Below are 25,093 nucleotides of genomic sequence, written 5' to 3'. Positions count from 1 at the left end.
TCAACGACTTTATTTTGTTTGGGACAGATACGTTAACCTGGAATGACTTGCCTTTGCGCTGGTTTTACTGCCTAGTGTAACTGGTTACAATGGGTTGATGGTGGTGATGGGGGAGGGGAGTGGGGAAATAAGTTAATATTGATTTGACATTCACCCCCAACTTGACTCTAAGTGATGATGACAACAAATTCCCCAAATTTTTGACAAGTAAAATCTACAGTGGGAGAACAAAAGCAATATTTCTAAATCTATATACTGTTTTATATGATGGGATTTTAAAATCAATATAAATATAAGCAGAAATTCAATTGTCTCATGTACATTTCTGGAGAATTTTAAGTTGATCTAACAACTAGGATTTTGGATCTTTCACATAGGAAAAATGGGGGAACTTTTTTTTTTTTTTTTTTTTTAAGATAGAGAGTCTCCCTCTGTTGCCCAGGCTGGAGTGCAGTGGTGCGATCTCAGCTCACCGCAACCTCCTCCTCCTGGGTTCAGGAGATTCTTCTGCCTCAGCCTCTCGAGTAGCTGAGACTACATACACGCACCACCATACCTGGATAATTTTTGTATTTTTGGTAGAGATGGGGTTTCACCATGATGGCCAGGCTGGTCTCGAACTCCTGACCTCAGGTGATCCACCCGCCTTGGCCTACCAAAGTACTGGGATTACAGGTGTGAGCCATCGTGCCCAGCAGAGGAACTCTTTATACGGCAGTGGTTCTCAAGGTTGCCTGGGCCTTGGGATCACAGGGAGAGCTCCCAGAGCTCTGTCCAGTCCACTGGACTCCCTGAGGGTGGGACTCAGGCATAAGGATTTTTAAAGCCTCCTTAAGTGAATCTAACATGCAGCTGATCCACTCCAACCCCTTCTTTAAGGAGGTGCTTTTGCCAAAGCAGTTGGGACTGAAACTCTTTATTCGGTGCTTATTCAAGTAGGCCCTGCCCTTAGAACCATCTACTGGGGCTTTCAATGGGCCTCCCCTTGAATGGCTGAAGGTTTGGAATCTGCCAGTCTAATTGTATTCCACTGGAAGAAGCACATTCTGGAGGAAAGCATGACTTGGGTAACATGGCCCCTCTTGGGGTGATTTTCTTTTCTGCAGGTCACCTCATCATCTCATGGAGGAGCATTCCCCTGGGCTAAGGCACTGGGGCCCAACTCCAGGAGACCCTAACCTGTGGGCTGCAGATCCTTTGGGGGCCAGAAACCCAAACTCACACCAAGCTCTGTCTAAGGACTAAATACATATTATTTCACTCATCTATATGTTTTACAAAATTTTCAAGGCATGTAGTTGCTGTTGTTATGAATAAAATATAAATTAATGTAAACATGTAATTGACTTCCTAGTAGCCTTTCTTGATTGTCTAGTTTTTCAGTTGAAACAAGTATTGTGGTATACAAGTCTGTAAACTTTTTGATGTCAAAAAGAGAGTGCTTTCCCTGGAAAAAAGTGGGGATCAATTAAAGTGGTGGAGTGTGAACTTAGCAACCCAGATGCCTGGGTTTGAATCCTGGGTCCACTGTTTGCAGCTGGAAGATTGGGATGAGATGGTCTCTTTCAGCCTCAGTATGTTTCTTTGTAAAGTGGTCATTGTAAGAGTATCTGGCTCATAAGCTTGCTCGTGAACCAAGGACACAACTTAGGTCATTGTGTGGCATAGATGATAGTAAGGGCCTGATAAAGACAAGCTCTTAGTATTTTCAATTATTATTATTATTATCATCACCCCAAACAGTTCTGTGCTTGGGCAGATTAGAGAATCTCTGAATAACTGGCAGAAAGACTTTAGGTCACTTTTATTAGTTTTTGGTCCAAATCTTCCCAGGGCCACCCCAACTGGGTGTGGAAAGGAGGAAGGCAGTCACTTACCTCATGGGTTTGAACATGGCCTTCCCGAAATCCGAGAACCTCAGCACCAGCTTGAGGTGGACCCCACTGGGTTTCACAACTGTGAAAGGCAGAAGGGTGAGTTAACCATGCTTCCGGGCCTCAGCCCAGGCTTGTGACTCTGTTCCTTCAATAAGCCCAGCTGACTTCGCTTTCCTCTTATGTAATGAGACCCTAAAGACTAGGATGTGCTCTCCATAGCCTGCAGGGTAAACGCCATGGTGTCAGGCTGTAGTGACGGTGTCCAGGGGCTCAAGACAGTACTTTTTACTTTGGGAGGTGAAGGCGGGAGGATCGCTTGAGCCCAGGAGTTTGAGACCAGCCTGGGCAACATAGTGAGACCTCCATTTTGAAAAAAAAAAAAGTACATTTTCTGCTGGTATGGGAAAAGAGCAAAAAATACAATGAAGACATTTACTGAAAACCCCGAAGAATGTTTTCCTAAGAAGAATGAACCCTTTCCTCTTTGTGTTTCAACTACAGCTTTGTAGATTCTACTTATGCCTTCTGTTATATTAGACTAGTTTGTTTATGCCTCTTTCTACTTAAGACTGTACACCTGGGCTGGGACCAGGGCTTGGCAAGTGAGTGCTTCTTAGGTGCAGGGAGTGCTACTTCCTTAAATTTTGCATCCTGGGGAACTCACTTCTCTTACCCTCTCCCTGGTTCTGGAGGGTCAGGACAATACCTCACTCACCTTGTGTTCTATAAAATGGTCAAGGCAGGTGCTTAACTGAAGAAAAGGGAAGCCTGGAGCCCTGTAAACCTTTATTTTCAAACCTTAGTGATATGGTTAGGCTTTGTGTCCCCACCCAAATCTCGTCTCAAATTGTAATCCCCTTGTCTCAAATCTCATCTCAAATTGTTGAGGGAGGGATGCGGTGAGAGGTGGTTGGATCATGGGGCAGTTTCCCCTGTGCCGTTCTTGTGATAGTGAGTTCTCACGAGATCTCATGGTTTTATAAGGGGCTCTTCCCCCTTTGCATCCTCTCTCTCCTGCCACCATGTGAGATGTGCCTTGCTTCCCCTCCCCGTTCTGCCATGATTATAAGTTTCCGGAGGCCTCCTAGCCATGCGTCCTGTTAAGCCTGCAGAACTGTGAGTCAATTAAACCTCTTTCCTTTATAAATTATCCAGTCTCAGGCATTTCTTAAGAGCAGTGTAAAAATGGACTAATACATTTTGACACACTCCATCAGAGGTAGTCACATGTAGACATTTCTGATGTGTGTTCCACACATTGAAGTAAAGGGATGGAGCCACTCATGGCTGGTGATGACTGGCCTGAAGGCTTCAGGGTCCAGACCCACCTATAACCAGCTCACAGCACTCCTGGAGGGGAGCTCTGCCACTCTCAGTCCTAGCTTTTTGATGCCATTAATCACTTATCCTAGTGAGTCTCAACTCTGGCTATATTAGAATCACCTGGGCCTCACCGTCTGAACTTGAATCAAAACCCCTGGGGGTGGAGGCTAGGCAAGAGCACTTTTTAAAGCTCCCCCAGTGATTCTAATACATATATATACACATATATATACACATATATATACATATACACATATATACATATATACACACATATATACATATATACATTATACACATACATATATACATGTATACACACATTTATGCATATATACATATATACACACATTTATGCATATTTACATATATACACACATATGCATATATACCTATATACACATATATGCATATATACCTATATACACATATATGCATATATACATATATACACACATCTATGCATGTATACATATATACACACATCTATGCATGTATACATATATACACACATCTATGCATATATACATATATACATATATACACACATATGCATATATACATATATACACACATATATATACACATACATATATACACACATATACACACATATATACATATACACACACATATATATACACATATATGTATACACACACATATATATATATTTTTAGCTGGAGTCTCACTGTGTTGCCTAGGCTGGAGTGCAGTGGCACAATCTCAGTTCACTGCAAACTCCACCTCCCAGGTTCAAGTGAATCTCTTGCCTCAGCCTCCCACGCTCGTCTAACTTTTTATATTTTTTGGAAGAGACGGGTTTTCACTGTGTTGGCCAGGCTGGTCTCGAACTCCTGACATCAAGTGATCCACCCGCCTCGGACTCCCAGAGTGCTGGGATTACAGGCGTGAGCCACTGAGCCCGGCTGATTCTAATATTTTGTCAATAGTGGGCACCATTTGCTTCTTGAATTTGAAAGTGTGCTCCAATCACTTGAGGATTTTCTTAAGATTCAGATTCTGATTCAGAAAGAGAGTGAGGCTCTGCATTTCTGATGAGCTCCTCAGTGATGTTGATGATGCTTTTCCTGGGCCACGCATTGCCCAGCGGGGCCTATACAACCCTTCCCCTTAAGTGCCTTTTCTTGTTGTGGGTGGATGGGGAGAAACGTTGAGTTCTCAGAGGTTAGGCAGAGAGCCATGCTCCTTCCACTCTTGCCCAAGGTCGCCACTGGAGTGGGCTTTGGGGTTTGCACAGCTGTGAGGGTGAAGAGGCTGGGTGGGGGTGGGGCTAGGTCACTTACTCTGGGTGCAGTCACATGCCCCCAGCAAGGCTTTCTCATCTTGACTGTAATCTGCAAAGGAGGAGAAGGGCAATGAGAACTTCCAGTCTTGTTCCTGGGAGAGCCTACAACGTGGAGGTCCCTTGACTCTGGTTCAGATCACCAGAGGGGAGACTGTGATGTAGCCTGGGGCCCTTGACCACTCCGTGGGAGGTCTCTTGGAGCGCAGGAGACTGTAGCCTCCTTCCCTGCTGTGTCCCAGACCCCTGCTCTCTAGCCCTTCAGTGGGCGCTCCAGCAATACCTGGCTGGGAGACTGAGTCTGCTTTTGTCTCTGCTAATAATTTGCTGTGTCACTTAGATTGTCTTAGTGCTTGACAGCACAGACTTGGTATCAGCAGGCCTGTGTTTGAATTCCAGCTCCACCCCCTAGGTCCTTGGCCAAGTTACTTAACCTTTCTGTGTCTCAGTTTCCCTGTCTGTAAAATGGCAATGGTAATATCCATGCCATAAGGTCTTTGGATGAAAGAGAATGTCGCCTGCTTCAAAAGCAACACTCAATAAATGGTAGCGATCACCTTCCTTTAGGTGTACCAAACAACAGCATACCTCCTTATGGGGTCAGGATGAGATTATCGCTATAGGATCTCTTCCAGAGGGAAAAAGATCAATGCATATGTTCCTCTTCTCTCAGGTGTCCGTGTCAAGCCTCTAATGTTCCACTCTGGAGCCTAGCCTGGGATGCTTTACCCAGACTCTCTGGGATAAAGTCAGTCCCCCCTTGCCTGATCCCATGAACCTTACCAGCACTGATGGTGGGAAAGTGCCTCATATCTTGCAGAAGTTTGCTGACAACAGGACTGGACCGGGAGTAGAGCCCATGGCGGTTAATACCCAGGTGGAACTGGACCCAGCTGGCCTCGAGTCGGAGCTGCATTGGGGGGTCCAGGGAGGTGAGGTTCATCTGCTCTCTGTACATCTTGTGTCGCCTGAAAGAGCCAGATAGTTGTTCATTAGAGGAACAAGAATGCAAAGACCCACCAAGATACCTTGTCTGCAGTTTTTTATTCATCCTTTCATTTATTCCACAAGTGTATTAAGCATCTAATGAGGGCTAGGCTTTAAGCTGTGCTTAGGATATCTTGGGGAGCAAAACACCTGTGGGGTCCTTTCTTACCCTCAGAGGGCTTACACTCTAGTGAGCAAAACACACACATAGTTATACAATATCATACACAAATACTTAATTACAAACCAGGACAAATCCTGGGAAGGAAAAAAGGCAGATTGCTAAGAATAAAACTAGGGCCTCATATAATCTGGGATCTCAGGGTGAGACTGTGGGCCTCTTTATGCACTTTCTCATTAAAACTCTCTATCTTACATTTCCCAGTATTTTATGTTCCAACGAATCAGAAGATAGAAGAGAGAAGGCAATTGGTGAGAATAAAAAGAAGAGAGGGTGCAGGTCTTTAAGTGGGGCTGGAAGCTGAGTTAGATTATAAACGAAAAGAAGAATTAATGAGCCATTTACTGTTTGTTCTGCTTGGGTAGCCTTTTCCCCCAGGAAAAAAAGAGAAAAATAAAAAAGATGGTTCTACCATTTAGAGATGTAGACTGTAATTTAGGAGACAAGTTGTATGTTTATGAAATAACCAGAGCAAAATACAAAGCTGTTATAAATCAACTGCTAAACATGTGGCTCAGACGGAAACGCCTTAACATTTTGGAGAAGGGAAAAGATGAATCTATGATGAAGTAGCCTGAGGACAACCACAGTGAAGAAGGCAGACTTCAGCTGGATCCTAAAGAACGGGGCAGGCGGGGGGGTTTTAGCTTGAAGGGGACAGGGAGGATACTCCTGCATTAAGGACAACATGAGCACTGTGAGAGGTAGGCAAGAAACGGATGTATCTGGGGATGAGAGAGGCAGGTTGAATAAATGCACTGTTGAATGAGAAGACGGAGGCCTCTGGGTTGGAAGGGAAGGCAAATTAGTATGATGTCATCTGGCTGGGAAAAGCTGATTGGGAGAGGTAGGTGGGATTATAGGGGCAGTTCCTATATATCCCTATTTCTCAAACTGTAATAGTATACCTCTCGGGTCTGGGGTGGGGTGAAAAACAAAACAAACATGGCAGATTTGGGAGTGTCCAATTTTCTCATTGGTGGAGAGTTTTAAAAATTACCACTTTGGGAGGCTGAGGCAGATCACCTGAGGTCAGGAGTTTGAGACCAGCCTGGACAACAATGATAAAGCCCCGTCTCTACTAAAAGTACAAAAATTAGCCAGGCATGATGGTGCACACCTGTAATCCCAGCTACTTGAGAGGCTGAGGCAGGAGAATCACTTGAACCCAGGAGGTGGAGGTTGCAGCGAGCCGAGATCGCGCCACTGCACTCCAGCCTGGGCGACAGAGCCAGACTCTGACTTAAAAAAAAAAAATTACTTTTCTATCAAAATAAAAATAGATGTATTATGGGGAAGGAAATAAAATATACCACAGGGATTTGAATCCATTTGTGATCTTAGTGATTGCAATGGACTGAATGTTTATGTTTCCTTCAAATTCATATGTTGAAATTTTAACTTCCAAGGTGATGGTATTGGAGGTGGGGCCTCTGGGGAGTGATTAGGTTATGAGAGGGTAGCCCTCATGAATGGGATTAATGCCCTCATAAAAGAGACCCCAGAGAAACCCCTCACCCCTTCTGCCATGTCAGGTTATAGCAAGAAGACAGCATCTGTGAACCAGGAAAAGAGGCCTCAACAGAAATGGAATCTGCCAGCACCCTGGTATTGGACTTCTTAGCCTCCAGAACTGTGAGACATACATTTCTGTTGTTTACAAGTCACCCAGTTTATAGTATCGGTTACGGCACCCCAAACAGACTAAGGCAGTTTTGCTTCACCATTTCTCTCCTATTTCTGACACCCAGAATTAAGTGTAATATCCCCAGACGTGATTGCCCAGTGCAGAGGAGAATACAGTAATCACCACCCCCATTCATGGCGTTTTCGTTGTATGAATGTAACCCAAGACTGAAAATCTTTGGGAAATCATGTCACGTATCTCTAAGAAAACATGATTTTTATGGTAAGCAGGATTCTAAAACTGGCCTCTAAGGTTCCATGCCCTCATTTCCAGAACCTGTGACTATGAAGCACTCTCACTCCATGATTATGCTGCGTTCATGGCATTGTTGAATTTAGGGAGGTTGTCAAGGTGGGTCTGATTGAATCGCATGAGCCCTTGAAAGTAAAGGTTTTTTTCTGGCTGTTATCAGAGGTCCAAAAGATCCAGAGCATCAGAAGCATATGACACACTATTGTTGGCTTTGAAGACCCACTATTGTTGGGTCAAGTGGAAGGACCAGAGAGCCGCCATGAGGAGCTGAGAATGCTTCCCGGCTGAAGCCAGCAAGGAAATGGGGGCAAGGAACTGAATTCTACCAACAACGAGAATGAGCTTGAAGGAGGACCCCTGAGCTGCTGATGAAAATGCAGCCAACCAACACCTTGATTTTAATCTTGTGAGATCCTAGCAGAAAATGAGTCATACCATCAGATATGGTTTGGATGTTTGTCCCCTCCAAATCTCATGTTGAAATGTAGTCCCCAGTGTTGAAGGTGGGGCCTGGTGGGAGGTAATTGTAACACAGGGGTGGGTCCCTCATGAATGGCTTAGCACCATCTCCTTGGTGATGAATGAGGTCTTGCTCAGAGTTCATGTGAGATCTGGATGTTTAAAGGCATATGGCGCCTCCCCACTCACTCTCTCGTGCTCCTGCTCTTGCCAATGTGATGTGCCTTTTCTCTACCACCTTCTGCCATGAGTAAGTTTTCTGAGGCCCTCACCAGAAGCAGCATGCTTCTTGTACAGCCTGCAGAACCATGAGCCAATTACATCTTTTTTTTTAAAATAAATTACCCAGCTTCAGGTATTTCTTTTTTCCTTCCCTTCCTTCCTTCCTTCCTTCCTTCCTTCCTTCCTTCCTTCCTTCCTTCCTCCCTCCCTCCCTCCCTCCCTCCTTTCTTTTTCTTTCTTTCTTTCTCTTTCTTTCCTTTCTTTCCTTCTTTCTTTCTTTCTTTTTCCTTTCTTTTCTTTTCTTTTCTTCGAAGTTTTGCTCTTGTTGCCTAGGCTAGAGTGCAATGGCACAATCTCGGCTCACTGCAACCTCTACCTCCCAGGTTCAAGCGATTCTGCTGCCTCAGCCTCCTGAGTAGCTGGGATTACAGGTGCGTGCCACCATGCCTGGCTAATTTTGTATTTTTAGTAGAGATGGGGTTTTACCATCTTGGCCAGGGTGGTCTTGAACTCCTGACCTCAGGTGATCCGCCCACCTTGGCCACCCAAAGTGCTGGAATTACAGGCGTGAGCCACCACACCTTGCCAGATATTTCTTTATAGCAACGCAAAACGGCCTGAAACATTATTCCAGACTTCTGACCTATAGGACAAATGGGGTGTTGTTTTAAGTGTCTAAGTTTGTGGCAATTTGTACTCAGAAATAAAAAACGAATACGTACTTTGCTCCCAGAAAGGCTCAAAAGCTGAATGCTCTTATTTTAAGCATATGCTTTTATTTCTTTTAAAAATAACCCTAAGTAATATTTTTTATTAGATCTAGAAAACTATTCATACAAGTGTTTTTGTTTGTTTGTTTTTAGAGATGGGGGTCTTGCTCTGTCATCCAGGCTGCAGTGCAGTGGCACAATCACAGCTCCCTGCAGCCTCGAACTCCTGGCCTTGAACAATCCTCCTGCCTCAGCCTCCCAAGCAGTTAGGACTACAGGCATGCACTGCACATCCCAGCTAATTTAAAAAAAATTTTTTTTTTTTTTGCAGAGATAGAGTCTTGCTTTGTTGCCTAGGCTGGTCTTGAACCCCTGGCCTCAAGCAATCCTCCCACCTCAGCCTCCCAAATTCTTGAGATTATACATGTGAGCCACTGCCCCTCATGTAAGTTTTAGATTTTTATTTTGTCATTAAAGTGGTTAATCAGCTTTCAGATGAGACTTATATTTCTGAGTTCCCCAGGGTCACTTAACAAAACAGATACAGACTGCAGAACTATCATGGCAAGAGGGTCCGCAGACCTAATACCTAGAGAAACAGGCAGACATCATAAATGAGTGAAGAATACAGGCAGGAGGGGTGGGGAGTGTGGCAAACTAGAGAGCACACTCTCCATGTAAAGGGGAACAGCCATTACTAAGTTTCAGCTGATTGTAGAGTTGTTCTGACATTGTTTATTCATCCATTCACTCATTCATCAACTATTTGTTGAGATACTAGATACTGGTTTATATTTTGGAGCTAGGGCTCTGTACAAATCCACAATGTTTCTGTTCATATGAAACTTATAATTTCCAGGGAAATCATTTATTCTAGTTTTTCAAGAGAAGCTAGAATCCAGACTTTGATCAGGATTTGGATTCTCCTTCTAAGTGTTTACTCAAGAATGAAGAGCTGAGCTACCATTTGACCCAGCGATCCCATTACTTGTATATACCCAAAGGAAAATAAACCGTTCTACCAAAAGACACACGCACCTGTATTTTCATCACAGCACTATTCACAATTAGCAAAGGCGTGGAATCAACCTAGGTGCTCATCCACGATGGATTGGATAAAGAAAATGTGGGACATATACACCATTTTATGCAGCCATAAAAAAAAGAATGAAATCATGTCCTTTGCAGCAACACGGATGCAGCTGGAAACCATTATCCTAAGTGAACTAACACCGAAACAGAAAACCAAACGTTGCATGTTCTCACTTACAAGTGGGAGCTAACCACTGGGTACCCATGGACACAAACGGGAACATCAGACACGGGATTATTAGAGGGGGAAGGGAAAGAGGGGGTGGATTGAAAAAACTGCCTATCGGGTGCTAAGCTCGCTACCTTGGTGACAGTTTCATTCGTACACCTTGGCATCTCATGGCGTACCTTTGCAGCAGGCCTGCACATGAACCCCTGATTCTAAAATAGAAGTCCAAAAAAAAAGTGTTGACTCAAATTAAAAAATATCCCGTGTGGGCCAAGCAACAACAACAACAACAACAACAACAATTCACAGCCAGTTTGTGTTCTCTGCCCTGTCCTGTTAATGCAAATGAAGAAGTGAGCTGGTCAGTGTGAGGCAATATTAAATCCGCCTGCACACATATTACTCTGGGGACGTATATGAATAGAGGAGACAAGGCAAAGCAAAGGAACACATTATTACTATTATTATTATTATTATTATTATTATTATGTTTTGAGACAAGGTCTTGCTCTGTTGCCCAGGCTGGAGTACAGTGGCACCATCACAGCTCACTGTAGCCTTAACTTATTGGGCTCAAGCAATCCTCCCACCTCAGTCTCCCGAGTAGCTGGGACTACAGGCACGTGCCATTATGCCTGGCTATTTCTTTTATTTTTTGTAGAGATAGGTCTCCACATGTTGCCCAGGCTGATCTCGAACTCCTAGGCTCAAGTGATGCTCCTGTTCTGGCCTCCTAAAGTGCTGGGATTATAGGCATGAGCTGCTGCACCCAGCTAGAATACCCTATTATTTTAAGACTTTGGTCTCCAAGAGCAGTAGAAAGATGGCTGGGACTTCTGTCCCAAGACAGCAAGCCCTCAGCCAGCCTTCCAGCTTGGGGTGGGGGAAGGGAACTGAAGCTTATTCTTCCCCTAAAGGTCAGCAGCAGGCTCAGGAGTCCAGCGACCACCAGCCCATCCCGCCCCCTCCAAGACAAAGGAGAAATTTGCACTGTTGGTATAATTATCCAATGTGACCAAATGTTAAAGCTGCTTCAGACCTAGCATTTGATGAAAACCAAGGGCAAGGGCAAATTATCGACCGGGTCTGTGTGTCTCCAGTCGGCTTTCCCTTACTTTACTAACATTTATTTTTATTTTAAAAACAATCTAACCGAGCTCTGGTTCCCAAGGCTACTTAAAGTTAAAGCTATGTGACTGCGAAACTCTCCTGGGAGTCTTCTGAAAAGGGCAAAAAGTCCTCCGCTACGTTAGCCACCCTGAACTAGAGCAGCACAGAAGATGAGTTAGGAGAAAGGAATAATTATTCTGGCTGAGCTGGGTTTTGGGAGAGGGGTGGGAAGGAGATGGAGTTTTCTTAAGTGGAGCTGATAGCTCATGGATTCCAGCCATAACAAATCAGGGACCCAGCATCCAAATCAAAAACAAATGTGGCAAATGGAGTGTACCTTCTGGACTAGGATAAACTCTCCTGAAAACATTCACATTTACTGTTAGGTGGGGACGCATGGCTTTCTGGTTAGCTATTCTGCCTTTGCCAGAGCTATGGTCACAAGCCTCCTGGGGTAGGGGTGTGGACAGGGAAGAAAGGATATTTGCTGTGTCCTCCCACTGTTTTTTTGTTTTGTTTTGTTTTTTAATGATTAAGATGGAATTGTTAAGAGTAATTAATTCTTTGGTTTTTTTTTGTTTGTTTGTTTTTGAGATGGAGTTTTGCTCTGTTGCCCAGGCTGGAGTGCAGTGGTGTGATCTCGGCTCACTGCAAGCTCCCCCTCCCGGGTTCACGCCATTCTCCTGCCTCAGCCTCCCGAGTAGCTGGGACTACAGGCGCCCGCCACCACACCTAGCTAATTTTTTGTATTTTTAGTAGAGACGGGGTTTCACCGTGTTAGCCAGGAAGGTCTTGATCTCCTGACCTCGTGATCCACTTGCCTGGGCCTCCCAAAGTGCTGGGATCACAGGCGTGAGGCACCGCGCCCGGCCGAGTAATTGATTTCTTATCAGAAACTGTTTGAGCACTCTTTGTTCCTAAGTGGGCAGCCAGTAGGGGTGTACTGGAGCCGGTTTGGACAGGCTTGAAATTGGGCATGGTGGGTGTATTTACACCATGGAAATGGGCAAATGCTACAAATCAGGACTTTTTTCCCCACTCAGGAGAGCTGGTTTTCCAGCATATCACTGGCCAGTGCTCTAATTATGGCTGTGTGCTTACAGGTATAAAAGTGGTGAAGTGAGAGAGAATTCACCTGCTTTTTTTTTTTTTTCTCATTATGCTTAAAACAAAAAGTAGAATTCTAAAATGGCAGCTCAATATGACAACAGTAAATGTCACTATATTTTAAATGGCTCTATAAAAATCCATTCATATAAAAATATATTTCTATATAGCTAGTTGTAATATCAGCTAAGATAAACTTGGTTTTTAAGCTAGTATAACTGCAGAACTAGTTCATCCTGGTTCAATTTTGTCAGTAATAAAATGTAACAAGATGATGAGTTGTTTTTCAGTCACAAGGGACTCCTGGGTTGCAAGACAGTAACCTAGAGTGTGCCCATAGGGACCAAGGATGCCTGATTCCTGACCCCAGAGCCTGCTGGAATGAAAAAGTCAACCACATGTGGAACCGAAGTATTGAAATCGGGTGTGGGGAGCAAATTAATAAATGAGGGGCACGGCACCCTGTTTTGTTGCAGTATGAACTTAAAAGCCACGGACCCAGCACCACTTCTTTGCATGACCCAATCCCAACACTTTGGGAGGCTGAGGTGGGCGGATCACGAGGTCAAGAGATCGAGACCATCCTGGCCAACATGGTGAAACCCCGTCTCTACTAAAAATACAAAAATTAGCTGGGCGTGGTGGCACGTGCCTGTAGTCCCAGCTACTCAGGAGGCTGAGGCAGGAGAATCGCTTGAACCCAGGAGCTGTAAGTTGCAGTGAGCCAAGATAGCACCAGTGCACTCCAGCCTGGCGACAGAGCCAGACTCCGTCTCAAAAACAAAACAAAACAAAACAAAACAACCAGATCATGCCTTGTTGTGTTTTCCCATCTCTTTCATAGTTACTCCCATCCAAGTATTAACCAGTCCTGACCCTGCTTAGCTTCTGAGATCAGGCACACTCAGGGTGATATAGCCATAGAATCTTTCATAGTTACTCTCTGCCTATGAAACCTGCCCTGAGACCCCAGCTCAGGGAGACAGATTTGAGCATTGCCTCCTGTCTCCTTGCTGGGTGACTCTGCAATAAAACTTTTATTTTCCCTCAAAAGCCATGCCATAGTATTGCCTTCTATTTGTGTTGGACAGTGAGGCCATTGCCTGGTAACACTGGCCTTACTTTTAAGGAAAGAGAAAAAGTATATATCACAAAAATAAAGCACGAAGTCTTCATGGCTGTTGCTTTCATCAACAAAAATAAAACCTTAGTTACAAATCACATGATCTTCAGGGGAGAAGTAGAAATCACTTTGCTCCTGACTCTGCAATACTGGAATTTTCCTTGGAAATAGTTTCCTAAAAAGAACAGTATTTCTTTCAGAAAAAAAGAGCATTTTAAAACATTTGATTTTACTTATTTTTTAAGTAGCAAATGCATTTACGTGGCTCAAAATGTTAAATGTCAAGACTCTTCCATCCTGTCCCTGAGTTAACCCGCTTCCCCTCTCCGGAGGCAACTAATGTTGCTGGTGTTTCTCCCCATTGTTTTTTTCCACCTTTATTTTTATAGGTATGATAATATAAAATCCGCACTGTTCTGAAACTTGCTTTATTTTCCTGTCAATAGGTTCTGGTGATTTTTCCAATTCAGTACACAGAAAGCTCCTCATTCTTTGTTAAGTTCATCACATCGTATTCCAGTGTATGAAAATCACATCATTAACCTGCTATGGTCTGAATGTGTTTGTGTTACCCCTAAATTCATATGTTGAAACCTAATCCCCAGTATGATAGTATTAGGAAGTGGGGCCTTTGGGAGGTGATTGGGCCATGAGGGCAGAGCCCTCATGGGTGGGATTAGTGCCCTTCTAAAAAATATCCCGTATTTTTAGTAGAGACGGGTTTCACCATGTTGGCTAGATGGTCTCAATCTCTTGACCTCATGATCCATCCGCCTCGGCCTGCCAAAGTGCTGGGGTTATGGTGACATGCACCTGCAGTCCCAGCTACTTGGAAGGCTGAGGCAGGAGAATCGCTTGAACCTGGGAGGTGGAGGTTGCAGTGAGCCGAGATCATGCCACTGCACTCTGGCCTGGCGACAGAGCGAAACTCCATCTCAAAAAAAAAAAAAAAAAAAAAAAAAAAAGAGATCTCGGAATGCTATCTCATCTCTCCCACTATGTGAAGAGAGAAGCCTTCATCTATGAACCGGAAAGCAGGTCCTCACACTAGACACTGAATCTGCTGGTGGCTTAATCTTGGACTTCCCAGCCTCTAGTACTGCAAGAAATAAATTTCTTTTGTTTATAAGCCAATCAGTTTATGTTACTTTGTTATAGCAGTCTGAATAGATGAAGACATCATCTACTTGCAAACTTCTAGGTTGTTTGTAATGTTTTGTTATGCCGAGCGATGCTGGGACATTCTACCTATAAATATGACGTTCCGCATGTGTGAGAGTGTATCGGCATGATAAATTCTTATAAGTGTTGTTGATGGGTCAGAGGGTAGGTGCATTTATAATTGTTACTGATATTGCCAAAGTACCCTCTGCCAAGGCAAGATACTGCTAATCCCTCTCCCTCAGCATTGTATGAGACTATATTCAAGAAGCTTTACCAACAGTGTAGTGACACTTCTTGATCCTTGTCAATCTAATAGGTGAAAAATGGTATCACAGTGCATTTTGAATTTGCATCTCTATCTTGTTATGAGGGAAGCAGAACATCTTTTCCTCTGTTCAAGAGTCATTTGCATTACATTTGCCTATGTTTGTATTGAGTTGTTAGTCTTTTTCCTATTGAGTTTATACACTCAGAAAATTACATTTTTTCTCATATGATTTGCATTTTTCTCCCAGTTTGTTGTCAATCTTTTGACTTCACTTATGGTGATTTTTTAAAATGCAGAAATGTTGATTTTTTATAAGGTTGAAATGACCAATCCACTTATTCATGGCTCCAACTTGTGTGAAATTCTTAGGCCAGTCTCACGTTGAAATTACAAGAATAAGAAACCAAACCAAAGCATGGTTTCCTCTAGTATTTTGTGGTTTCATTTTTTTCCATTTAAATATCTGAGAGGTCTAGAATTTATTTAGATAAAATGTGTTAGGTATGGGTTCACCTTTTTTCCGCCCTCCAAGATGACTAGCTAGTTCTTTAACAATCATTTATTAAACAAATTCATTTTTTATTTCACTGATTTGAAATGTCATCTTTATCAGACAAAACATTTCCATTTGTATTTGGGTCTATTTCTGGAAGCTCTATTCTGTTTCATGCTCTGTCTGGCCATATTCCAAGGCAATGCTGTTGAACTTTTTTAACTTGATAAAACACTTCAACAGCTGGTGGGGCTAGTCTTTTTGATTGCTCTTTTTTTTTTTTTTAAAGAGTTTTCCTATATAGTCCAACTTGTATACTTATCCACATGAATTTTACAATTATAAAAATGCTTTCAAAATGGAAACCTTAAAAAGTTTTAAACAGGCTTATCAAGTAGCCTTATTATAATGCCTTCTTGAATTATTGATGAGAGTGTAGTTGGCGCATCGTTCTAGAGGGTAATTTCCCAGTACATTTCTTTCTTTCTTTTTTATTTTTTGAGACAGAGTCTCCCTCTGTCACCCAGGCTGGAGTGCAGTGGTATGATCTTGGCTCACTCCAACCCCTGCCTCCCAGATTCAAGCAATTCTCCTGCCTCAGCTTCCCGAATAGCTGGGATTTACAGGCGCATGCCACCACACCTGGCTAAGTTTTGTTTTTTCAGTAGAGACGGGGTTTCACCATGTTGGCCAGGATGGTCTTGAACTCCTGATCTCAGGTGATCCACCTGCCTCGGCCTCTCAAAATGCTGGGATTACAGGCGTGAGCCACCACGCCCGGCCCCCAGTACCTTTCAAAACGTGTAATGAGTGTACCCTTTGACTTAGCAATTTCACTTCTGCAACTTATCCTGTAGAATGATTTGCACAACTGTGCAAGAAAATATGTTCAAAGATGTTCATTATTGTTTGTAACTGTAAAAACTGGAGAAAAGAGAAATATCTAGGACAGGGGTATTTAAGAGATATCTCTATATGTAGTGACATAGAAGGATGTCTAATTTCAGAACAGTGTAGAGTGGGTCTTTTTCTTTTTGCTGAAAATGTCATATACAGGTGCTTATATAGACATAGACACTTTCATTTAGTGTGCATGAAAAGAGCACATACCAAACTCAATGATGGTGCCCCTTGGGGGTATGCATGAGTAGCTTCATTTTTACTTTATATATTTCTGTAATTGTACAATTAAACAAATTACACTGAAAGTTGTTTTTGCATACCTCTTTCTCACTCCTCCGTGTGTCTCCCCATCTAGCATCCTTTTCCATCCCCCCCCCCTCTTTTTTATTTTAAGCATTGCATCTTCTCATTTGAATTGCATTTCCCAGACCTGGCAAAAAAAATATTTCCTCTTGTACTTGCATGATCTGTGACCCACAATTTCAGATCACAATGCCCCATCTCCTTGAGTCCCTGTGGTTAATTCAGGCATGTGCAAATGACCCAAGCTGTGTCATTCTGAGGATTCTTAAAGATTTTTCAAAGGCTAGCAGAGAAGAGCTGTTTTCATTTTCTGGGATTCTCAGCTATGAGAAGACTGTACATGAAGAGCTGCCAATGACCAGAAAGCCTGCCTGGTATTGCCACCACTGAGGAAAACTGAACAGTGAAGTAAGCAACAGAGGGCAAGAGGTTGCTCAAAGGCATCGTTTGAGTGCCTGGATGCAGCCATCATACTTGGACTTAGTTATCTGAACGGAATGGATCCCTTTCCTCCAGCTGGTTAGGACTAAGTTTTTAAGCTGCCCTTTGAAACATGCAAACAGCGGGGCGCAGTGGCTCACACCTGGAATCCCAGCACTTTGGGAGGCTGAGGCAGGCAGATCACCTGAGATCAGGAGTTCAAGACCATCCTAGCCAACATGGTGAAATCCTGTCTCTACTAAAAATACAAAAATTAGCCGGGTGTGGTGGCAGGCGCCTGTAATCCCAGCTACTTGGGAGGCTGAGGCAGGAGAATTGCTTGAACTCGGGAGGCGGAGGTTGTAGTGAGCTGAGATCGTGACACTGCACTCCAGCCGAGGCAACAAGAGTGAGACTCCGTCTCAAAAAAAAAAAATAAGAAAGATGCAAACCCCTTCCTGATGTGCCATGCACTTGCACTAGCTCTGGGAGATGGTGTCAGCTTCCACTTTTCACAGCCCACACCCTGGAAGGACAGAACCTCGTCTGCGCCATGATGTCCATGCAAGACTCTGAAATTTGTTCCCCATGTCCACAGTTATTAGGGGCTTTTTTTTTCTTAAACAAACAAAACCACTTCCCTAAGATGATCTTATAGGTGGGTCAACATGATAGGCATCTTTCTCAGTAACTTTCATTATCACGCAGTGCCCTTGTTTCATCTCCAGACTAATTTAGAGTTACTGTTGTTGTTTTAACCTCTTTAAATCTCCCTACATCTTTTTCTTGAGATGCTTCCAAGATGTCAGTCCATTTCAATATCAGTCTTCACCTACAGGAGTCCTTCAAGGACCACCTCAAATGTCTCCATCTCTAGCATTAACCTTTCTTTGACTCTCCCAAATAAAGGATAAACAGCACAAAGGCCAAACACAGGGCTCTGTTTTGGTGTCACTGGTTGGTGACAATGATGACAATGACATAGTTCGACCCCTGCTGTAATGAAGTGAGAGGGTCACAGAATGCACAGCGAGTTGAACAAGAACTAATCAGTAGTGCAGTAACAGAAAGGGATGCAGAGTCTGTGTCACAAGGACCTGGTTCTGCCTCTTACCAGTGGAGCATCAAAAATCAATGCTAGTGTCGTTGCTATGAACACGATGTCTCATGTGATCCTGCAGCCCCCCACGAGATACATATTCCTATCCACAATTTGCAAATGAGAAGACTGAAGATAGGGTACAGGCTTAAAAAGTAGTTTAAGCCCTCTGAGCTTCAGTTTACCTGTTGTGGGAAATGGGGAATGCTGATACTACCTCCTATACCATCAGAATTAAGTGCAGTAATATTCAACCATAGAGTAGGCATCCAAGAATGGTGGCTATTTTTAATCATGATTTTTACCACTTATAAAGATGAGAGACCAGGTGGATGATGATTTTTTTCAAAAACACTGTTCTACTGGGTAACCAGAAACAACCAGCTTTGCAAGCCACTGCAAAATCCCTTGGAACATCCCATAAGCAAGGGAATGGCATCTATGTCATACTTGCATTAGACACCACCACAATTTGCATGCCTTGGCATGTGTGTGAGACTGCAGATCATCCAAGAGACCTTGGAATCCTGCTGTAGCTTTTCTGTGGTCTCTTGGTGTGCAGACTAAGCAATAGGCAGGTTATCAAGGCATTAGAGGGAGAGCCAAGGCAGGTCTGGGCTTGGGCCTTAGGAGGTGGGTGTCTGCAGGCATGGGGATGGCAGGAAGCCTGGAAATGGAGCTTCGGTGGCCTAAACGGGAGCCTGGAGTCCCATTTGCTTCCTGGGATATGGGAGCTGAGGGCGTGAGGAGGGTGCCAATCTGCACCCTGTTTTCTTCTGGGACCCTGAGGGCAGAGTCACTGGGGTGCTGTGAGTGCTCCAGACAGGGAGGGGAGACAGCTGTGACTCACAGGGTTCAGGGAGGATTTGGAAGGTTCTCAGAAGACTGGGCAGCTCCCCATGCTCCTAGTCACTAACCACACAGCTTCAGGTCTGAAAATCTTTCCCAGTGCCTAAATTTCCTTGTTTTGAGGAAATAGAAGGAATAGGTTTGAACCCCCTGCCTGAACTTAGTTTTAGAGCAAAGGTTTATGGCTGCTATATTCAACAGTTCTTTGGGGATTGAGGTCAGGCCCCTTTGGAGTAATTTTGATACCTGACCATGCAAATATAGACACAGCAATCCTCTCCAATGGGTGTTACAGTGGAGAAGTGGGGCAGTATCAGAAGGGGAAGCTGAGACCCCCATTTGTTCCCCTCCAAAACTATATAGCTAGCTGTTCATTCCTAAGGTCTCCCAGCTAAAAACCACAGACATCTTTGGTTCCTGCCTCTTCCCAATCATTTCTAAATCCTGGAGTTTAACCTCCATTACCTCCTTTTTTTTTTGAGATGGAGTCTTGCTCTATCGCCCAGGCTGGAGTGCAGTGGCCCGGTCTTGGTTCACTGCAACCTCCGCTTCCTGGGTTCAAGCAATTCTCCTGCATTAGCCTCCGAAGTAGCTGGGATTACAGGTGTGTGCCACCAAGCATAGCTAACTTTTGTATTTTTAGTAGAGATGGGGTTTCACCATGTTGGCCAGGCTGGTTTTGAACTCCTGACCTCAGGTGATCTGCCTGCCTCTGCCTCCCAAAGTGCTGGGATTACAGGCTTGAGCCATCATGCCCAGCCATCCATTACCTCTTAATTTTCCCCTTTTTTTCTGTTGCCTGTGCCTTAACCCTCTTATCTGGATCCTGGAATAGTCTCTTTACTGATATTCACGACCTTAGTCTTCTTCCCTTCTCCACTCCAGGCCTCCATCACTGCCAAATTCACTGTCCAGGGCACAGCTGCAAGCACTTATTTCCCTCCTATGAAATCCTTCAATAGGTCCTTGTTGTCCATGGACTCTCATCCAAATTCCTACTTTAGCATTTCCCCAAGTGTTTTACTTCTTTAAATCTTCCTCCCCGCCCGTTGCCCTCCTACCTAAGTTCTATGTTTAGTGTTCCTGTACTTTCCTCCCACCTCATGCTGTTCCATCACCTTGGAATGCCTTCTTCTACATTTTCATTTCCAGAAATTCCTCCCAGCCAGACTCCCATGGAACTTCCACCTTGAATCTTTTCCAGTCCTACAACCAACCAGATGTGAACTTTCTTTCTCACTCCCCCAAATTTTCATACAACTCCAATTTCTTTTATTGTTCTTGCCATATTTTGAGTAATAGTGATTTAGGCATATTTCTCATTTCTTCTAACTGAGGGTGGGCAGAGGCAATGTCTTACTCAACTTTGTGCCTCTTCCAAAACTTAGCACAGCACCTTGTGCACAGAAGGTACAGAACATTTATTATGGAAAGAAGTTGGAAGCTCTCCACTAGTACTGACATATGCAGCTACTATGGCCTGAGTATATTTTTGGTATTAGTGGGTTACAAAATATTTTAGGGGTTTGATGGTTTATAATCCAAGACAAATATGGTCTTTTTCAGAGTATTTCGCTCCAAGTTGTGTACAAAGAAAACTTTCTAAATAAAGGAACTCCCCAGGAGTTAGGCAATGGTACAGCAGGGTCAAAGAGGGAAAATAGCAAAAGCGTGAGTCAGGATTAGACACTTCTCTATGAGTTTGAACATCACTGGATAGTTCAGAGCTAAGGGTTTGCATAGGTATACAATGTATCTCTCTGTTTTTAGTTGCATTGGGACAAACTAACTCCAAAATAATTTAATTCAAAATCATTTTGATTGCCCTGGAGAAAACACATTTCTTTTGATGGGTAGTTTTAAATGCTGACTCTCCAGGAGAAAATAAAAGCTCTCAGTGTCTTCAGATATGAAAATAAACGGTCAACATGAAAGATGTTTTTCTGATCTTTCAAAATTTAAGGAACTTCCTTGGATTTACTTCTGCATCTTCGGTCACTTAGTCCGTGTCTCCTTTTCAGTCTACCTTGGTTCGTCATTAAATACAACAATTCTGAAAGCTTCTGTTCTGGCTCTTTTTCTTTCTCCCTCTAGCCTTGCTTTGGATGTGATTGCATCCACCGCCCTAGCTTCAATGATCACTTGTGTGCAAAGGACTCATAAATTTTTTCTTCCAGCTCTCTCAGCTGTAGACTCATAAATTCCACTGCTCATATCTGTAAAGGACAAGATAGCAAATATTTTAGCCTTAGTGGACCATATGGTCTCTGTCTCAACTGCCCAAACCTGCTGTTATTGCACGAAAGGGGCCTTAGGCAATCTGTAAACGAACAGGCAAAGCTGTGTTCTAATGCTGCTTTTTCTGTTTGTTTTTACAAAATCAAGTGGTCATGGGCCAGATTTTGTCTTCAGGCCACAGTTTGCCAACCCCTGCCTTAAAAACATCTACATTCAACATGTTTAAAACTAAACTCTTGATTGTCTCTCTAAGCCTGGGCCTCAGTTGTGGCTTCTGTTCTGCCCAGTGAAGGCCACCTGTCATAGGTCAGGTTCTCCCTGAAGCTGGCCCTGGGCTTTGGGTTTAGGAGCAGGTGATTCATTATGAAGGCGCTCCCTGGAGAAACCAGTAAGAAAGTGAGGACAGGGGAGGAAGAAGCCAGACAAAGAAGTCCTGGTCTTGGTCTAATCCTTTGGGGAGCTGTTAGGCTTGGTATACCTGAAAGTTTGTCCTGCATTGAAGCAAAGGAGCTGAGCCTTTGTACTCTGATATGGTTTGGGTCTGTGTCCCCACCCAAATCTCATCTCGAATTGTAATCCCCACGTGTCAACGAAGGGACCAGGTCAAGTTGACTGGATCATGGGGGTGGTTTCCCACATGCTGTTCTCATGATAGTGAGTGAGTTCTCAAGAGAGTTGATGGTTTTAGTGTGGCACTTCCTTGTTCTTGCACTCGCTCCCTCCTGCCACCTTGTGAAGAAGGTACCTGCTTCTCCTTCACCTCCCGCCATGATTGTAAGTTTCCTGAGGCTCCCCCGCCATGCGGAACTGTGAGTCAGTTAAACCTCTTTTCTTCTACATTACTCAGCCTTGGGTATTTCTTTATAGCTGTGCAAAAACAGACTAATACATACTCTTACTCTGGTCAGTCATTGGCTATGACTGTTCTTGGGGAAAGAGAGAATAGGGGGAGTGTCTGAGTTTACTAAGGCTGCCATAACACATGACCTCAAACTTGATCATTTAAAATAAAAAGAACGGCCGGGCACAGTGGCTCATGCCTGTAATCCCAGCACTTTGGGAGGCCGAGGCAGGCGGATCACGAGGTCAGGAGATCAAGACCATCCTGGCTAACACGGTGAAACTCCGTCTCTACTAAAAATACAAAAATCAGCTAGGCGTGGTGGTGGGCGCCTGTAGTCCCAGCTACTCGGGAGGCTGAGGCAGGAGAATGACATGAACCCGGGAGGTGGAGCTTGCAGTGAGTGGAGATCGCATCACTGCACTCCAGCCTGGGTGACAGAGCGAGACTCCATCCCTAAAATAAATAAATAAATAAATACAAATTTTAAAAATAAATAAAAGAAACTTACTGTGTCATACTTCAGGAGGCCAGAAGTGCACAATCAAGGTATTTTCAAGACTTTATGCTTTCTGAAAACTCTAGGGGAGTTTCACTCTCTAGGGGAGAATCCATTGCTTGTTTCTCTTAGCTTATGGTGGTTCCAGGCATCCCTGGTCTTGTGGCCACATCATGCTAATCTCTGCCTCTGTGGTTACCTTGTTTCTTCCTCTTCTCTTAATTCTTTCCTCTCCTATAAGGATTCTTGTGCAAGCATTGAGATATCCAGATAATCCAGGATTATCTCTTCATCTCAAGATTCTTAACTTAATCATATGTGCAAAGGCCCTTTTTCCATATAAGGTAACATTCAAAGGTTCCAGGGATTTGATGTGGATATATTTTGGGTAGGGGTGGGAGCAGGGGTGGGGAGTTTCTAACAGAGTAAAATTCCTAGGCACTGCCCGATCTTTCTAAGGGTGAGGTCAGTGTCTTAGCCACTAGCCACAAAGCATACAGAAGCTACCTCCTTTTCAGTCTACCTTCGTCCATCATTAAACACTACAATTCTGAAAGCTTCTGTTCTGGCTCTTTTTCTTTCTCCCTCTAGCCTTGCTTTGGATGAGATTGCATCCACCCCCCTAGCTTCAATGATCGCTTGTGTGCAAAGGACTCATAAATTCCAGGTTATCCTGGAGTCAGAATTCCAGGAGTTATCCTTGAAATTTCTCTCTCCCTTCCCAAAATGTCCCCTGCATCACCAAATTGTGTAGATGTTACCTCCTTTAGCAGCTCCTGAATCTGTCCACCCCTCTTCTCTACCACCATCACCCTAGCCTGTCACCTGGACTTTTCCAATAGCCTCCTAACTGGAAGTTCCATTGGGACTCTCTTTGATCAGCACTCCTAACTGTAACCAGAATGATTGCTTTTTCAAAATGCAAATCTAAACCTTTAGCTTCCTGCTCAGAAGCACTCAATGTCTCTTTATTGATGTTAAATAAAAACAAGCTTCCTTAGGCCTGCACTGGCCAATATGCAATAACTACTAGCCACATGTGACTAATTACATTTAAACTAATAAAAATTAAAGTCACACCAGCCACACCCACCACATTTTAATTGCTAAGTAGCCACATGTAAGTAGTGGCTACCCTTTTGCACAGCACAGATGATAAAACATTTTCATCATTGTGAAAAGTTCTATTGGACTCAGTGGTCTAGGTTCATGTTCTTCTATTCCAGCTACAAAGGCAATGATCTATCCACCATGGGTGCTTGGAACAGCCATATCCTTGGCCTGGGGCACACTTTCCTCATCTTTGCCTCCTCATTTGTCTCATTTGTCTACCAGCTCAGGCGTTCATTCCTTGGAAGTCTGCATTGGCCTCCGGAGAGGTCCCATGTCTCTGTTTCTGTGTTTCGTTGCACAGTGTCTCTCTCCTTTATCCATGCTGCACTTACAGTTTCACATTTGCTTGTGTTCATCCACCCCAGACACCACAAAGGTAGAGTCTATTTCTGTTTCTGCTTAACCCTTGAATCCTTAGCATCCTGAGCACATAACAGATGTTCAATAAATATATATATATATTTTTGAGACTGAGTCTTGCTTTGTCACCCAGGCTGGAGTGCAGTGGCGTGATCTCAGCTCACTGCAACCACCACCTCCCAGGTTCAAGCGATTCTCCTGCCTCAGCCTCCTGAGTAGCTGGGATTACGGGCACCTGCCACCACACCTGGCCAATTTTTGTATTTTTAGTAGAGACAGGGTTTCACTGTTTGTCAGGCTGGTCTTGAACTCCTGACCTCAAGAGACCTGCCTGCCTCAGCCTCCCAAAGTGCTGGGATCACAGGTGTGAGCCACCACACCTGGCCAACAGATGCTCAATAAATATTTGTTGAATGAATTAATGTGCTCCTTATCTCACACCTAGTGGATGATAGCTTTAGGAGAACGACCTTCTGTATTTTTCTGGAAAGACAGCTAATGGGAACCATAAGCTTACTCAAGCCCAGTATAGGAGAAGTTGATTTGCATGCTCTCTGGATATGATATGTTTGCTATAATGTTAAAATTTCCAGAAATCCTGCCTCCCATTCTTCCTTCTTTCCAACTTTGTCATATCTTAAATTTCCTGGGGCTTTCCTGAGTTAGGATGAACCGAAATGATAACGAGAAATAACTTCTGTCCTTTCTGCTGAAATAACTAGTCTCCCTTTGGCATCTGGCCTCACATTCTCCTCCAAAAGTAGTGATGCCAAGTCCTCTCAAATATAGCTATTTAAATTGCATGCCACAGAATTTATATTTTGCTAAATTCACTGGTTACTAAGCTATTATGAGAAATGGCACTCTTTCTGTTTTGAGAGCTCATACTGAGGTCTCCTGGGGAGGAATTTGGTGATAATCCATTAAGTATTTTCTAA

The 25,093-nt window shown here is 43.7% G+C and overlaps 2 protein-coding genes across 4 annotated transcripts in view; one reads left to right on the top strand and one right to left on the bottom strand.

The window, feature by feature from the left end:
- PRKAR1A (protein kinase cAMP-dependent type I regulatory subunit alpha) overlaps positions 1–1,342 on the top strand; it is a 39,560-nt gene extending 38,218 nt beyond the window's left edge. For both annotated transcript variants that reach the window (XM_055386986.2, XM_055386985.2), the window contains exon 11: positions 1,107–1,342. In XM_055386986.2, the coding sequence (XP_055242961.1) occupies positions 1,107–1,147 (41 nt within the window). In that variant the 3' untranslated portion in view covers positions 1,148–1,342. The remainder of the gene's footprint in view (positions 1–1,106) is intronic.
- FAM20A (FAM20A golgi associated secretory pathway pseudokinase) overlaps positions 1–25,093 on the bottom strand; it is a 69,149-nt gene that overhangs the window by 13,144 nt on the left and 30,912 nt on the right. For both annotated transcript variants that reach the window (XM_004041101.4, XM_063706151.1), the window contains exons 2-4: positions 5,290–5,474; positions 4,508–4,558; positions 1,878–1,956 (exon numbers count right to left, since the gene is read on the bottom strand). In XM_004041101.4, coding sequence (XP_004041149.2) covers positions 1,878–1,956; positions 4,508–4,558; positions 5,290–5,474 — 315 coding nt within the window. The remainder of the gene's footprint in view (positions 1–1,877; positions 1,957–4,507; positions 4,559–5,289; positions 5,475–25,093) is intronic.

This window comes from Gorilla gorilla, chromosome 4 (genome assembly GCF_029281585.2).
Source record: "Gorilla gorilla gorilla isolate KB3781 chromosome 4, NHGRI_mGorGor1-v2.1_pri, whole genome shotgun sequence".
Lineage (NCBI taxonomy): Eukaryota > Metazoa > Chordata > Mammalia > Primates > Hominidae > Gorilla > Gorilla gorilla.
This window is presented reverse-complemented; position numbering and strand designations above follow the sequence as displayed.